At 39.2% G+C, this 16,607-nt stretch overlaps 1 protein-coding gene across 2 annotated transcripts in view; it reads right to left on the minus strand.

Annotated features, from left to right (window-relative positions):
- The window catches only part of sertad2b (SERTA domain containing 2b), a 39,941-nt gene that overhangs the window by 5,449 nt on the left and 17,885 nt on the right, over window positions 1-16,607 (minus strand). The window contains exon 1 of one of the 2 annotated variants that reach the window (XM_026189949.2): window positions 6,361-6,497. The exons of the other annotated variant lie outside the window; for it this stretch is intronic. Within the exon in view, the coding sequence (XP_026045734.2) occupies window positions 6,361-6,365 (5 nt within the window). The 5' untranslated portion in view covers window positions 6,366-6,497. Of the gene's footprint in view, window positions 1-6,360; window positions 6,498-16,607 lie in introns of those variants that run through there. 2 annotated transcript variants of the gene reach the window in all.

Raw genomic sequence — 16,607 nt, forward strand, 5'->3', positions numbered from 1 at the left:
ATTCAAGGTCATTGTGACGACGTGAATCACTGTTAGCTGTCTTGCAAAGTAAGGTATTAAAACTACCTTTTTCCCATGAGGTAAACATAGTAAAAGGTATATTCCGACCTTCAAAGCAAAGAAGCTTTGAGTAGAAATACAACAAGCTGCAGTTCTGAAGGTCAAAAATAGAACTAATTTTCCCCTTGTACTCACTACATTACATTTGATACAGAGTTGCAAAACAAAATCAGTAGTTACAGAAGTAACAATACTCTGTGAAAGGTTACAACCATCATCATATCAGAGGCAGACGATACAAAGTAGACAAAACTTTACTCAAAGTCCAATATCTAAGTAAGGCAAACAAAAACTGTTTATTTATTGCGTTTAATCCTTTTCTCCTTGCCTTTGCAAAATATGCCAAACAAATCCAAATCAATACATAAACAATTACTCCTATCAGAGTCATCAGATTCATGAGAAAAACATTTGTCAAAAGAAGCATTTCTTTGGTGTTGCCTGCAGTGTAAAATATCACCAAATATCCTGATACAAAACCAAGAGCTAACCACACACTGGGCTGGCCCCCTGAATGTCTTTGGGCTCGTCTACTTCATAAAGGAAGGATTTACTGCAACTGATAGAACCACGCTACAATCAAATAGCACCTTAACGTGAAATTTACAATCTGATAGGTGCTTGCAGCTAAGCGTGTGATAAAGATATGATTACATTAAAAGCTGACAAAGCTTTCAGAAAAGTGGCCTTTCTAGTAAAACAATCACATGAAGCGAAGAGGAAAAGATGACCGATAAGAAGGGATGACTTTGCATGAACAAATAAAGAGCATGGTGTGAATCGAATCCCAAAATCACAGTAAAGGACCATGTAGAGCTTTTTTTACATGCAGAGGTGAGCTCTGCTGTGTGGAAGTGCATGTTAGCCTGTAAACGCACAGACGTGCGGGCTGTGCATGGTACTCCGAGAGCTGACTGTAGTGAGTGTGTGTTGTGCAGTAGTGCAGTGCTAGTGGATGGACTCTGCAGTGATATTATGATCCTGTAACCGGATACGCTGGTTTCCATGCCTCAGCTGCGCATCCACCCCTCCCACCCCCTCACCTCCACATCGGGCTATTTCAGGTTCTCTAGATGCACAAAGTGCAAACACTCCACTACACTCCTGCAGGTCGAGCAAGAAAGCAGTCAAAGTTGGACGCGTGTTCGACAGCAGTCTGCAGGCATGACTGCGCCATCCCGTTCTTCCTCACTGTAATGCACCCAGCTCTGCACATGAGGACAACGCTGTCCAACTCACTCCTCTGTGTCTCCCTCTTTTTTCCTCTCTCACTCACACTCACACTCACACACACACACACACACACACACACACACACACACACACACACACACAATGCAGAACTAGTAAACACATTCCAGACAAAACCCAGAGGAAGAGATGGTGTAGTTCTGGCCTGACCAGACTGACTACACTCACCAGCTTCTACACTTCCACACACAACTTAAGATACAATTACACTATGACGATACAAGCTACTACAGCTGATACTGCTCCTGCTCTGTCTACTACTGTAAGAATACTGGTTTTCTGACATATTTGAGTGCTTGCACACATGCGCTGAGGCGTGCCCCAATTACTCATAAGCATCGACAATCATTGAAAATCCTTATCAACGCCTTGCTGCCTTTTCTTCTCCCTTAAATGTTCTCTTTTTCATTGACCTCTAATAAAAGAAGAAAACACACGTATGTCATTCCCCAAAAGACTTTTCATTAAGCAAGCCAAGGTTCACCTTGCACATGTGGTTTAAAAAGAAGATGTGGAGAAGGTGAAAAAAGGTTGATTACAGAAGCGAAGGCCATTCCATTTGTGATTTCACCTCCAGCAAATTCAAGTGCAATTGTGCAGTGTAATTTTATCATAATATTTTGAATAAGAGGTCAGTTGTGGCCCAACAAATTCCATTTATACAAGACATCCTTAATCTGGAAAACACTTTTATTTTCAAATCCCTGGGAAAAAAATGTTCCTGAGTGCTTTTGTGGAACAACAAGGAGGGAGGACAGATGGTAGTAGAGCGTCCAAAGCAAAATAAATAAGCCAATCATACTGCTGGAAACAATGTCCATCTGTGTGTGTGTGTGTGTGTGTGTGTGTGTGTGTGTGTGTGTGTGTGTGTGTGTGTGTGTGTGTGTGTGTGTGTGTGTGTGTGTGTCTCATAGTGATCATAAACACTCACATGACAGAGGTCAGCTGGGTATCAGACAGGGAATTCACTATGATCTCTTACATAATGACGGACATGGTTACAAAACACTGCAGCTCCAACTGGACAACATGCAACATCCCATTAATAAAGAAGCACCGGTGTGTGTGCGCATGTGTGTGTGAGAGAGTACTGGCACGGCAAGCACAGGTTGCATTTTAACCCTTTTTGTGAAGTGATGCTAAAACAAAAAGTCTTGAGGACCTCGCTGATGCCGCAAATACTTCATTTCTGGGCTTTAAATGCATCAGAATTCATTTTTCAGATTCATGTTTGACTACATAAATCAAAGTCACACATTCACAGTGTTTGAAAAGTCTAAAGTTACTTAAGAGATTTTCACATGCTCTAGTTCGGACCACCAACATTACTCGCAGTGTTAAGGTAAAAGAACAGTGAAAAAGAAGTCCGAAGTTCAGGGACAAAGCAACAGAGTCACTTTCTTCCCCCTGGACTCATGATAAAGCTATATTCAGTAGCCTGTTTATTAGACACACCTAGCTGGTAGTATTTAGTTGAAGTTTGGATTAGATTATAATATGAGGTGTGAAAAATAGAACACATAGCACATAAAACCTTGTTATTAATGTAGGTGTAACTAGCAACTAAGAATATATTAAAGCTTAAATCCACAGGAGCGTTTAAAGCATGTTTTGTGTCTCAATCCAGGTGATTTTCCTTTTTATGGGAAACCAAAACTTCTTCAACAGGTGCCAAAACTTTTTATATTAATTAAAAAAACATGCATTCACAGTTTTTCCCAGAAAAAGGGGATCCAGCCTCCTTGTTTCCTTCCCTAATTTCTGCACATAGCTGAACTGATATGACACATTTCAGAGGGGCTTTGCCACTCAGGGCCCCCCAGTCAGTACACTGGACCCTATGTCAATCATAAAAGACAGCCATGTCAGGTGCCTTTTTTATATAACATCATAACTTTGCTCACTTCTGTTAAAGGGACAGTTCACCATTTTCCACTTCCTAAAGAACTATGCAGTAGCACACAATGAACAAGCACAAAAAGTGAGCGTGTGTTTCTCAAATTTCTGGTAATTTTTTATATTCATGCACAAACTGACTCTCTCTGTCTGTCTGTCTCTCTCTCTCTCTCACACACACACACACACACACAGACGCACACTTAAGTCTATAAATAAAAGGCAGAAGAAGAGAGCAGATTTAGGTCAGCAGACATGTCTACATGCTGTTGAGCGCTCCACTCTCTCCACTGAGCCACCGAGGGAGAAAACAGCTTGACACTTCCAGTGACAAAGCCTCTGAAACTGCAGAAATCTACAGCGTTGACATGTCTGGTCATCGGGTGTGAAATAGTACCCACCTTATTACTGCAGTATGCGCCTTATTACTGCAGCACGCGCCACATCATGGCAAAAATCTGCCTTTTTACCACAGTGCCCACCTTGTTACAGCAGCACCAGCTTCAGTACTGCGAGTGTCATCGTTTCAACTGCAGACAGCACCCGTATTACTTGAATATAATCCTCATCAGCACAAACCAAGCCTTGCTACTGCACCGCTCACACATGCTAAAGGTATACAGCTCACCTACATTAACCACCCCTCATGCATCAAACTCTGTTATTATCAGGTCTTACAGATTCAAAATAAAAGCCTGCAGCTGTCATGTCTTCTGCAACATCCAGGCTCTCTGAGCTTTAATGTTTTCCTCCCAGCTCGATGCTGATGCATTTGTTCTGGAGATGGCAGCATGAGCTGAACGAGCTGCCTGGGTGCAAAAATAAAATCAGGATTGTTTTTTCCAGAACTGGAAATGCTCCAGTAAACCAAATAGTACAATTTGGAAATATTAAATGGACTCTAGACCCTACCTGGAATTTGGAGACCTCCTGAGGACTTCCCCATTCAGTACAAACTAGGCTTTCCTCTCTCCCCCTGTGTGGTTTTCTGCTCATTTACAGTTGTATAACTCTGCAGCACATCTGCTGACTGTCTGTGGTCTGATGCTAGGTCTATGTTGTGGGTACTCGTGAGCGCAAAGTAAGTACCTCTGACATGGCTGATGCACAGCTTGCAGGTCACAACCAAAAAGTGAGGAGTTGCTGTCATTAGAGGAGTTCTCGTATGTGTTGTGGCGCTTCTTATGAAAGTTAGAGGCCCCTCAACTTTACCACAACAGCTACACTTACTTAGGTTTAAGAAACACAGTTCACTGCTTCACTGGTGTCCAACACTACGTCTCACAAAGGTAGCCAATAGCAGGATATCGTAGCGGGGGGCTCACGAGATAGTCCAGAATGAGTGGAAGCCCTATGGAGCTGAAACTTTGTTTTGTTTCCAGGTTTTGATTTCACCAAAAAGCCTTTCTGGGAGTGTTAAGGCATGTCACAGTACCAAGAGCCACTCTACGATTTTCACTTAAGACACGAACCAGCAACCACAACCAACTGCTGCTTAGACATAGGTCAATTTCTTTACAGTTCTACATGTCTAGCCATTGTTTATCATTTCATAAATCCTTTTATGGATCAATCAGCATGGAATAGAAGAACGCTAGTAGCTTCCTATTAGGAAAGCCAAAAGGACTTAAGTGTCTTTTTGTCCAAATTAAAATGCGTTCTTTTCCTTAAGAAGCCAATGTAATTAATTACTTTATTTAAATAATTTATTCAAGTAGCTCACACAATAGATTGAGGACTGGCTCCTCAGCGCCCTCTGCTGAACGTTGCCGAACTGCAGCCAAGTTTTGTATGACGGGATTACGAGGAAGTGGAAGAGTGGCAGTTGTGTATACACACACACACACACACACACACATATATATATATATATATATATATATATATATATATATATATATATATATATATATATATATATATATATATATATATATATACACACACACATATATATATATAATTATATATATATACACACATACATACATATATGTATGTGTTGTGTGTATATATATATATATAAATATATATATATATACACACAACACATACATATATGTATGTATATATATATGTGTGTGTGTATATGTATGTATGTATAAATATATATATATATATATATATATATATATATATATATATATATATATATATATATATATATATATACATACATATACACACACACATATATATATACATACATATATGTATGTGTTGTGTGTATATATATATATATATATATATATATATATATATATATATATACATATATATATATATATATATATTGTATATATATATATATATATACATATATATATATATATATATATATATGTATATATATATATATATATATATATATATATATATACATATACATATACACACACACATATATATATACATACATATATGTATGTGTTGTGTATATATATATATATATATATATATATATATATACATACATATACACACACACATATATATATACATACATATATGTATGTGTTGTGTGTATATATATATATATATATATATATATATATATATATATATATATATATATATATATAATAACACATTATAAAATAAATACCATTGAAATATACTCAATCATCAAACCTGACTTTTATGTCTTGTTGTTGTCAACTCACTTCTACTAAGTTGACTTTACATGTTTGTTTGATTGCCAATTAAACGTAAGTGTGTTGACACCGACTTGTGTCATTTTTTACAGCCAAATGTTCAAATTAACTGTAGATAAACAGTAGTCAAAGATAACCTGTCTATTTATTTCACGTTTTTCTTCAGTGAAAGCCTTCAGTGTATTTTGAGGACTGAAAAGTTTATCGGACAGACCAACTCAGAAGTGGCGGCTGCTGGCTCGACTCTGTCAGCTGGACTGAGTTTGTATAACAGAGAGAACGACGGTCCGTGGAAGTACAGAGCGAACTGGTAATTGCAAATATTAATAGTGAAACTTTTTTCAACAAGACTCAGCTACCCCGCAGCAGCCCTGAAACACTAGCCCTCATCGTTTCTATTATTCATTACCAATAAATTACACAGTCACGCCGAAATTTAACATACTTGTTCGGCGTGTTTTTTGCTTTGCTCTTTAAAATGTGAGAAACGACGTCTTACCGCATCCAGGTCCGCCGGGTGTTTAAAGAGTAACATGGAGGGTATTTAAACAGTCCCGTCGCCTACAGAAAACCAGTCCGTCCGAGCTCCCGGAGACTCTGTCACACAATGGCGCTGATAGGAGGAGAAAACTGCCTCCGCTTACAGGAACGCTGCTGCCTTCAAGAGCTGCCGGACCCGCTCGCGAGGTGAAAAGCACGTGCGCTAATGTCCCGCACTTTAGTGTCATTTTCCGAAAAAAAACGAGTTTGTTAGGGTTATGTGGTACACATGAAAATCTACTATCGGATACTTAGGAGGGCTGATATATTTTCTTTTTAAAAGTTTCACTTTGACGGATCGACAAAATGTGTAGTAAGAATACACAGCCCTTAACAAATACGCATCCTTTCCTTGTTAGATGGAATTGAGTTTCTGGAAGTGGCTTTCCATTGAGCATCAGTTACACTCCCGATGCCACTTTAATTTAACAACTGCATAATTACCGTTATGCCAGAATCCATTTTTGTCATGGTTCATATATTTACGAGGAACACTTGAACGCCACAAGAGAAGCTGAAACCGAACAGCTGCCCCGAAAGGCAGCATCGTCAACTTTGCCCCGCCCACCCTTCCACCCACACACTCACTCGCTCTCTCACACACACACACAAACACACACAATGTCTTAACGCTGTGCCTTCTCTCTCCCACTCAGTGTAAGACTAGTTAATTAAACATTAATAACATTAGAAACGAAATTAATGCATTGTCAAGGCTCCTTATATGTAAGCAATTTTATACTCGTTTCAGATTTTTTTCGCTATTTCATATTGTCGAATGCATTAAAAAGATGAAATTCATTCATTTATTCCTTGATTAATACTACAGTAGTCAGTGGTGACGGAAATGAAGAGTGCACGGCCGGTGCCTTTTAGCTGGTTACTGACATCCATCCTACTCTGCAGCAGATGACAGGGTGATGTCCGGTAAACTCAAACAAAACCCGGCAGTCTGCTCCGTGCAGACAAAAACACCAGTTCACCGGCGCATCCTGAGGCACAAAATGGGCACACAGACCGTTTGTGGCCCCGATGCCCTCTGTTGCACGCTGCCCAGTTGTGCCCTAATATAGCCTCATAACACTTTTTTAAGACAGGCGGCATGTTCCTAGGGCAACCTTTAATCAACTTGTTGTATTTCCATCTACTGGACCTCAGTGTTTCCAGATACCAACTGTCAGTTTCTGTGGTTTTAAAGGTGGCAAAAACAGGAATTAGACCTTTAAGGTACACTGCTCACACCAGGAAGTACACAATAAAAGTCACCTGTGCATCTTTTCAAGATATTTGGTTTAGAAACTTTGGTGATGACAATGTAAGCTATGCTACAGCTCAATTCTAACAAGCAGCAAAGAGGCTGTAAATATAGGTGGACACAAATTACAGTGTCACTCATTGTTTAGTAAAGTCCCGTCCCGTAAGTTTAAGCTCGGCATTTTGGCTATCAGGTTTTTTTAATGATTTTTTTTAAACCACATGTTATATGAAACAGGTTAGTCTAACTGAGAAATAAAAGAAATGGCAATCAAGTTATTTTTTGGTTATTTAATAATAATAATAAAAATAATATTGTACTCACAAGTATTCAGTGATGAGTCTGTAACAATGTTTTCCAGCAAACTGATTAATTGTCATAAACCTAGAAATAATCTAGTAAAGCTATCTTGATAGCAGTGGACATCGCTGTTCTGCCAATCGCATATTATACGTGGCTACTACATGCACGCATTACGCCAAAGGCAGAGGAGATGAGATCTCTTAGGTGCTCGCATACCATTCAGGCAAATAAAACACATATGCTTTATCATCTGAGATGGCGTCCCCGTTACCAAAGATGCAAAAACACAAATGAAAGAGGCAACGCTACCTGCAGACTAGACATGAGACCCATCTGTCTTTAGACAGTTGACAACATGCTGGCTAAACATTATCCAAGTTAATATTCAAAACTGCAGTTTTGTTTGATTGATTGCATCGTATAAGAGTTTATTTGTTATATACATGTCCGAGTCCAACAATGCAAGATCCACTTTAAGAAATGTATCACTAACTGCAGCTAACAGAGGCTAACAGCAGCTAACACTGGCAAAAGCAATTGCACTTATACACTGAATTACTCCCTCATTTTGCCAACGAAGCTAGCCAGCCAATCATAGTATCAGCTGATACTAACAGCTCCACACTGTTTTCCAAATGTGGTTATGTTTAGTTTGGAAAAAGAGAAAAAGAAAACAAGAATCTGATACCTAAAATGGCACATCAAGACTTTAAACCAATTTGTGATGCCACCGCAGCTATGTTCGTCTTTTCTTTACAGTCTTCATTTGCTAGAAGCTCCCTGAGCTCTGTCTTGTGTCGTTTTCTTCTCAGGCTCGTACATCTCTTCACTCAATAACAAGCTCTGGCTCGTAATTAGCAGATATTCAATGAAAATTTCATGACACAAATTCTAAAATTTCACTCCTATCAACTTTCTAGTTCTTTCTCTTCTGTATACCAGATTATAGGACATAAGAGTGAATGACAAACAACAATCCAAGGTTTTGGGGTCTCTTTTCTCTCACAACTCCAAAGACATCACAGTTCAATACACAATCAAATGCTTTTGCTTCTGCGACTTTTTACACAACTTCCATTGATTCCACCATGTAATGTTCCACTTGCTTCATTTATAATTCTGGCATAACAGGGTCTAAATTCATGCTTAGATAAGTGCTGAGAGACATACAAAGTATAGTATTATTTAAACGAACTTGTTCAATGATTCAGCACTGAAGAACTTGTGGAAGCAACAGATCAGACAGAGAAATGGTTATTTTTGGCAACAAGGATGTGTCCTATTGTTTCTTAATCATGCAAACAGACCCGAATGAAGCCCCGGCTGCTGTACAGATAACCAGTGGGTTAGCCAGGGTGCATACGTAGTTTCTGTGGTGAATGGAGATCTGATTTTAGTAGCGCGTTCATCTCTCTGGACTCTGAGTTGACTCATGAATGCAGAGCAGCGAGGAGGGATGGCTCTAAATAAAGATTTCAGGTCAAAAACAGGAAATGGCTCAGTGAGCAGGGAGGGCAGGGCCATAGCAACACCAACTGGAGAGAGCTGCACCCACAATATCCCTCCCTCCCTCCATTTATCTATTTATTTCTCCTTTGCTCTTTTATTTCCCTCACTGAGTAAAAGTTTTTGCTGATGCCTTAACCTTAATTTTCTTCCTGTGCCTCTGTTTTTGTCTCTCCGATTCTACATATTTTCCTGCCATTCAATTATTTCATTTTTTCCGAGGTTCTCATGTCAGACCAGGAACTAGATAACTTACTCATCACATATCAGGTTGTGTGTGTCCGTGTGTGTGTGTGCGTGTGTGTGTGTGCCACTATAACTGTGAACCTGACTCACGGTGAGTTCACTGGTCCAACTCAACACCCAGCGCATGAAGCTGCATCCATCCATCACCGCGCTTTCATCCATCACTGTGTTGCACCTTTGGGTGGTAACACAGGGATTATGGCAGTCACCAGAATTAGATCACGAACATCATGTTCCATTTATACTCAGCAGGACAACACGAGGTGCATTTTCATATCATCAGGCTCTCTAAATTCATACAGACACATGAGCTGAAAAATGCCACCGAGCACAACAGTTGATTCACACTCGTGTGTCTGTTAATCATAAGTGCCGTTGACCTGAACAATGTATTGATTATGTCCTCAGGTGTGTATTTTTCTTAGTAATACAGGAAGTATCACAGCAACTTCCAACCATCTGCTGGTGACTTATTCACTGAAGTAAATGTGGTCCTGCATGGCAAGCAGTCTTGAGTTTAGTTGCTGTGTTAAAGGCACATTGCTGTGGCTGCTGAACCCTTTAACACCTCTGCTACTTGTATTACTACAACCATTACAACAACAGCCTACTGTACATTTCCAGTTATTACTGCTACAATTGCTGTTACTACTGATACTGAGTCCATCTGATACTTCATTTGCTTATTTTAAGGGGGAGGAAAATTCTGATATTGATATATCAAATTGTTTGGTTGTTTATCTCTCTGTGTTAATCCCGTAATGGACTGCCAACCTATCCAGCATGTAGCCCACCTTTCACCCTATTTAAGCTGGGATAGGCTCCAGCAATTTCCACCAATGTACATCACAAACTAGTGAAGACTGTGAAGACAACACCTGTCTTCACACCTTTAACTGATGCTCTACTGAATGTGCCACAGCTACAAATGTGGAAACAGTCAGATTTGTGCATTTGTGTTTCTAAAATTACCCTCTGAATGCATTATATTCTATACACAAGTTTTCCTGCATAGAGACAAATGCGATCAGTCGCTGTCACTATCAGCCTACTGATATTTGGGTCAGCTTCCAGAGTGGGTGAAAAAGAATCAGGATAATAAGGATAAGAATTTCGATTCTTGTGAATGGAATTCAGCTGGATGGTTACAAACGAACTGTCATTTTGAGTTATTTTTAATTGGTCTTCAATAAACAAATAAATAAATACTAAATCTTCAGTGCTTTTTTCATTCAGCGACTTAATAATTAACTCAACAATGATATAGTTTTTGAGTGCGTCATCTGTCGCCACTAATAGGCTGTATATAAAAGATGGAGATGGGCACTGTGAGGTCAACCATTGGTTTGTTACGTTTTGCTGTGAAGCCTTGAGCTGAGTGTTTCCACCATCGCCCTCTTCACTTTTTGAAACTAGAAGTCAAGAGGAGATCTGACTATAAACGCAAATCTTGTGATTGATACACTAAGTCGTTACCAAATTAGATAACAAATTTTTTTGTGTTGTTATAATAAGATGACCATCAAAATTTATTAAGACTTGAACATTTAAAGGGCGTTTTTTACTGGGATCATATAGCAAGAGAGCAAAGGACTGTTTTCTCAGAGACTTCTACAAAACCTGCGGGTTTTTTGCAACCACGGTATTCGCCCCCTGCTGGTCATTAAAAAGAATGTAGGTTCAAGACACTTCTGCATTGGGTTCGCCCTTCACAGGTCAATGCCAACTTTAATAGCCAGTGCATGAACCAGATGTAGTTATATGGTAATTATTACATCTTCTATAAAATATAATTCATATAAAGACCAGTACCATTGCCCCTTGATCGAGCAAGCAAATGGCTTGTGGTGAACTACATTACAGTGCTAAAATACTTTGTCCCCATTGTTTGTTATGGTAAAGGATTATTACTCTGTCATCCCACACAAGTGGACCTTAATCTAATGTCAAAGTACTTGTGATTTACTGTAAAGGGATTGTGCAACAGAATGTTTACGTTCTATCACAAGTGGAAACTACACCGCTGATCATCTTTGGTTATTCTTCTCCCCTTTAAGTTTATGTCTTAAAATGAAGAAGAGTAAAACCAGCAGAAACATCCGTGTGTGCTGACAGATTTGGGGTGGGTGTGTGAAGAGAATATTATTAACACTATTAGACATGGGTGTGGCACACAGGCCCAACATGGAGAAAACATTGGGGTGGGGGGAGCAGGGAGGGGAAGGGCTCCACACCAAAAAACACCCATCTGCTTTCTTTCCCATTCTCCCTCTTTGTCTCTACCTCCTCCTCTTCTCTCTCATTGTCTCTTTGCCCCGTCTCTTTATCAGAGTCCACCATTGCCCCCTCTTTGGCCCAGACACAGCTGTTACCTCGGTCACGTGCATACACACAAAATCCTTTATCCTTGATGTGATATATCCGCAGTTAGTGGCACAATTTTGTGCTATACAGTCTAAACTGATATAACTGCCCACACAAAGGTGGACAGAGCCTGTTCCTCCTTCTCTCTCTCACACACACACTTCATCATCTTTTTTCTTCTCATTACATTGAGACTTCAAACACTTGTTAAGTGCCTTGACTCATGCACTTCAAAAGGGGAAGTACAAGTAAGCAAGGCGACTCGGCCTCCTACAGTGCTTCCATTTTAGTCGAATATGCTTCCAAAATGCAGTCATGGCGCTTAAACTCCCTGATGGTTTTTCTTATAATGCTGGTGATCTGTGCACGCTGCTGTGACAGTCAATGGCCGGGTATGTCTGCCGATGTTATACGGAGGCTGTCACAAGCCAAATGAGCATTAATGAGATCTACAATTAATGGCATAGTCAGAAGAGCATTAATAAAATGTTGAATCTCCGAGTAGAAAATTTAGGAGCCAGTCCGTACTGCTGTAAGAGTGCAGCAGGAAAAAAATACACGAGTGCGAGCAGGCTTTTAGGACTTGTTGCACTGCATCCTACTGTTCTTCAATCACAGAGCAACCCTCACATCAAAAGAGAACACAAATCTTTAGGCCTCTCACATGACTTGAAACTGCAATCTCATGGTTGACATGACCCAATTATATCATTACGTATCCACAGAGATGACAAATGGGGCTTTTCAGTCTTTTTAAGCCTATGACTTGACTGCACTTGAATTACTGCGCTGTTGCTACATAATAAAAAACTGTTGTCTAAATATGATAAATGTGTGCTTATCTTGGGACAACAAGCTTCTGTACACCATGACCTTTACAAGCTGCTTTCATTAAAGAGCTCTTCCCTTTATCCTTAGGATAAAGTTTGTTATCTAAACTAAATTGGACAATTAAGCGGTGATCCCGGGTAAACAGTTTATTTCACGATTACGGGATTAATTATCTTGAGATACTGTAACTCAGAAACCACAGCTGCCACTGGTTTTACTGCAAAAGCTGAGATGTCAGGTTTTATAGCTACACTGTTGGCCAAGCAGTCCAAATCAGTTTCATTCATGAAAATAGACTACGTAGGCTTAAATAAAGATGAGCTAAAATATGTAAAAACATTTAATAATAATTTTAAAAAAAGAAAAATTCAACAATTCAAATGAAATTAACAAAAATTATCAGGAGAAAGTGAAGACTTAACAGCTATGATGTTGTGTAAACGATTATGAGAAGGCTATTAAAGCTAACCAGCAAGCGTTGAGTATTACCACTTTATACCTTGAGACTGGATAGTGACTCATTAAGGTGTTCATTCTGAAAATGCAGTTAAACAGGTAGTGGATGAAAGTACACGCAATGATGGGGAAAGTTCTCAGCTCTGCAAAGGACGAACAGGAGAACTAACCAGCTCGGGCTGGATTTTAGCCTTCCACCAGCATCAGGATGGCAACGAGGAGTCCAGAGGAGATGGTTCAGTTTCTCCATTTGGTCTGAATGGATAGTTTCCTCACTCACATCAATGGTGCTTTGACAGGTGTCGCAATAAAAGAAACTATAGCTGATCGCTGTGTGGTAACTAATTAAAGTCACTGAACTTAGAAGTCACTTAGAGCAGCGGTCCCCAACCCCCGGGCCACGGACCGGTCCGTGAGTCATTTGGTACCGGGCCGCGAGAGTCTCAGGTGTGAAATTTATGGTTTTCAGGGTTTTTATCGTAAACTCGGTTTCCCTGGGTCTTTTCCTGTGTTGTATATGTGTGTCATATATTGAAATAAATATTTACACGTTACCATAGCGACCAGAGAGCATTAAGGGGCAGAGAGGAGGACTTTACTCTCAATGTTGTTGCTGCATTTCAGGAGGACGCTGCTAATAAAGTTACAGAATTACAAAGTTAATTCGCGTTTATTATTATATTTACAAAATACCACAGTTTTTGTCTTGGTCGAATTATTTTATTTTGTTGTATTTATCCGGGACACCTCAATGGCCGGTCTGTGAAAATATTGTCTGACATTAAACTGGTCCGTGGCACAAAAAGGTTTGGGGACCGCTGACTTAGAGCATTTTGCTGGAATTGTTCTGTGTAGAACGCCTCATTCAATAAGTTTATGCTTCATTCTTGTGGTTTGAATTCTATTATTAAAAAAACAAACTACAAAACTCATGGATTGATTCATTGGCTACTCCATCATGCATATCAGAGTATCTGAGGACAAAATACTGATCCTTGAGTTTCTGCCAATGTGTGTACATAAATGGGTGGATACTAGTAAGCAGTGATGGGAATAACGGCGTTACAAGTAACAGCGTTACAATTAACGAGTAATCTAATTACTATTCCTATCATTACAACGCCGTTATCGGCGCAGTCGCGTTACTATTTTTCAACAAACAGACGGTTGAAGCTGTGTTCAGCTTACCGCATCTTATATCAGTTGCACGGAAGTAGCTGTAAGTAATCTGGGTGCTACAGCTTTAAGCAGCTGTGCGCTCCCGACAGCGGCAATCACTTTCTGGCAGACGATCACTTTTTGGCAGACGATCACTTTCTGGCAGACGATCACTTTTTGGCAGACGATCACTTTTTGGCACAACACCTGGAGCTAATGGGGCAAAACAGTCGCATGAGTGCTGCTGTTTGACTGAGGAAGAATAAAGTAGTCGTGGTAAGCCAATCACATGACCACTTCAAGATGACAAAGCAACAAGGTGATATATACCAGTTTTTAAATTGTGTTGATAGGCCACGTAAAACCAGAGTCATGATAAACAATATATATGCAGAGTTTTGCTTATGAGCAACCAAAAAGCAGCCCGTTCGTGTTGGTGGAAAAATGCACCGTGTTGACCAATCAAAAATGATATGGCAACATGACATTTGGTTGTTTAGGAAGAGGGGAAAGTTTTAGGAGTGACGGTGAGAGAGAGAGAGAGAGAGACAGCAGAAAAAGAGAGAGAGCGAGTTTTGAGATGTGAGAGATTTGTGACGTTTAGCATGTTTTCTTGTGTAGTTAGTGTGCAGTGTTGTGGATAGTTTTGTGTTGTGTGTTAGAACAATGAGGCGACTGCTGTCTCCAGGTAGAAACAGGCGCAGTGATACACCTGCTGCTGTCAGACCTGCAGGTATCAGGCTGTGATGTTCTCCTTTATAGTGGACAGAAATTAATTTTTTGGAGCAGCAGAAATAATTTGTGTGGCGTCTTATTGAACAGCTGGTTGTTGTGTAAATAGTTTGAAATGGTTATTTAAAAAAAAAGGTAAAAGGTATATGGCTGCAAATAACTTTGTTGTTTGCAAAACTTGTGCATAGGATTTTAAAATTGGCAACTGCATTTAAAGTTATGAAAGTTATGAAATATGATTCATTAAACATGTTTGTGGTTGTTACAGTAAAAAAATTAACTTTTTCTACTCTGATTTTATGTTTTCTGTCTGATTTTAGATCAATTGTGTTAATACAGTGTGTCAAAATAAAAACATAACTGTAAATTCAGACACGTGAGGTTGTGCTGAAAAGAATGATGCCAAACAAGGCAAAGTAAATAGTTTTTAAAGGTGAAATGTGGAGGGAAAATCAAAAGTAGTCAGAAATGGCCAATTATACCCTGGACCCCAGAGGGTTAAACTTTTGTTTTTAAGTAACACAATAGTTACTTTTCAAGTAATTAATTACTTTTAGAATATTGTAACTCAGTTACTAACTCAGTTACATTTTTGAAGCAGTAACTATAATTAATTACTTTTTCAAAGTAACTTGCCCAACACTGCTAGCAAGCAGCTATTTTGATAGGGTCCAGTTAAGGAAATCCGAAGAAGTTGATTCTGTTCATCTGGACGTAGCGTTTCACTCCTGCTCCAAAATTCAACACGGCAGTGACCAAAACACAGACAGCAGACAGATGCATCCATCTTTTATATACAGTATTTAGAGCAACAGAGACACCATCTAGAAGAAGTTACTCTTCACGTTATACTTTTACATTTGTTCTCGTTCAGCTGTGATTGGATAATTCAGGCTATTTCAACCGGATGGTTTCACATCCCGCCCATTAGTCATGCAGTGAGATCAAATCCGCACACCTCAGACTGCTGTGAATGCAAACATCTGCTCATAACGGTCTGATTTCTTCCTTCTCTTCATATTGCCATTCTTAAAAGTCAAGTTAGTCATGTTCTATTACTGTATGCACTCTCTATACTGTATACCACGTTTTGGCTGGAAATTGGTATTTTTATTGGCAAATCAAGATAATCCTCCAGTTTTTATGAGCGTTGTGATGGAAGGGTCAACCAGACTATATTTAATATATTTCTTATCGTCATATTTCCATCACCAAAACAATCAAACGTTTCCTGCTAATAGGCATGTCTAATATATCTCTTACCTCTGTGCCATAAAGCTCTACTGTTATTCCAAAAATTGTAAAAATTAATTTTTATTACAATGGTTTATTACAGTAGACTTAAATTACTTAAA

The sequence above is a fragment of the Astatotilapia calliptera genome, chromosome 13, assembly GCF_964374335.1.
Source record: "Astatotilapia calliptera chromosome 13, fAstCal68.1, whole genome shotgun sequence".
Lineage (NCBI taxonomy): Eukaryota > Metazoa > Chordata > Actinopteri > Cichliformes > Cichlidae > Astatotilapia > Astatotilapia calliptera.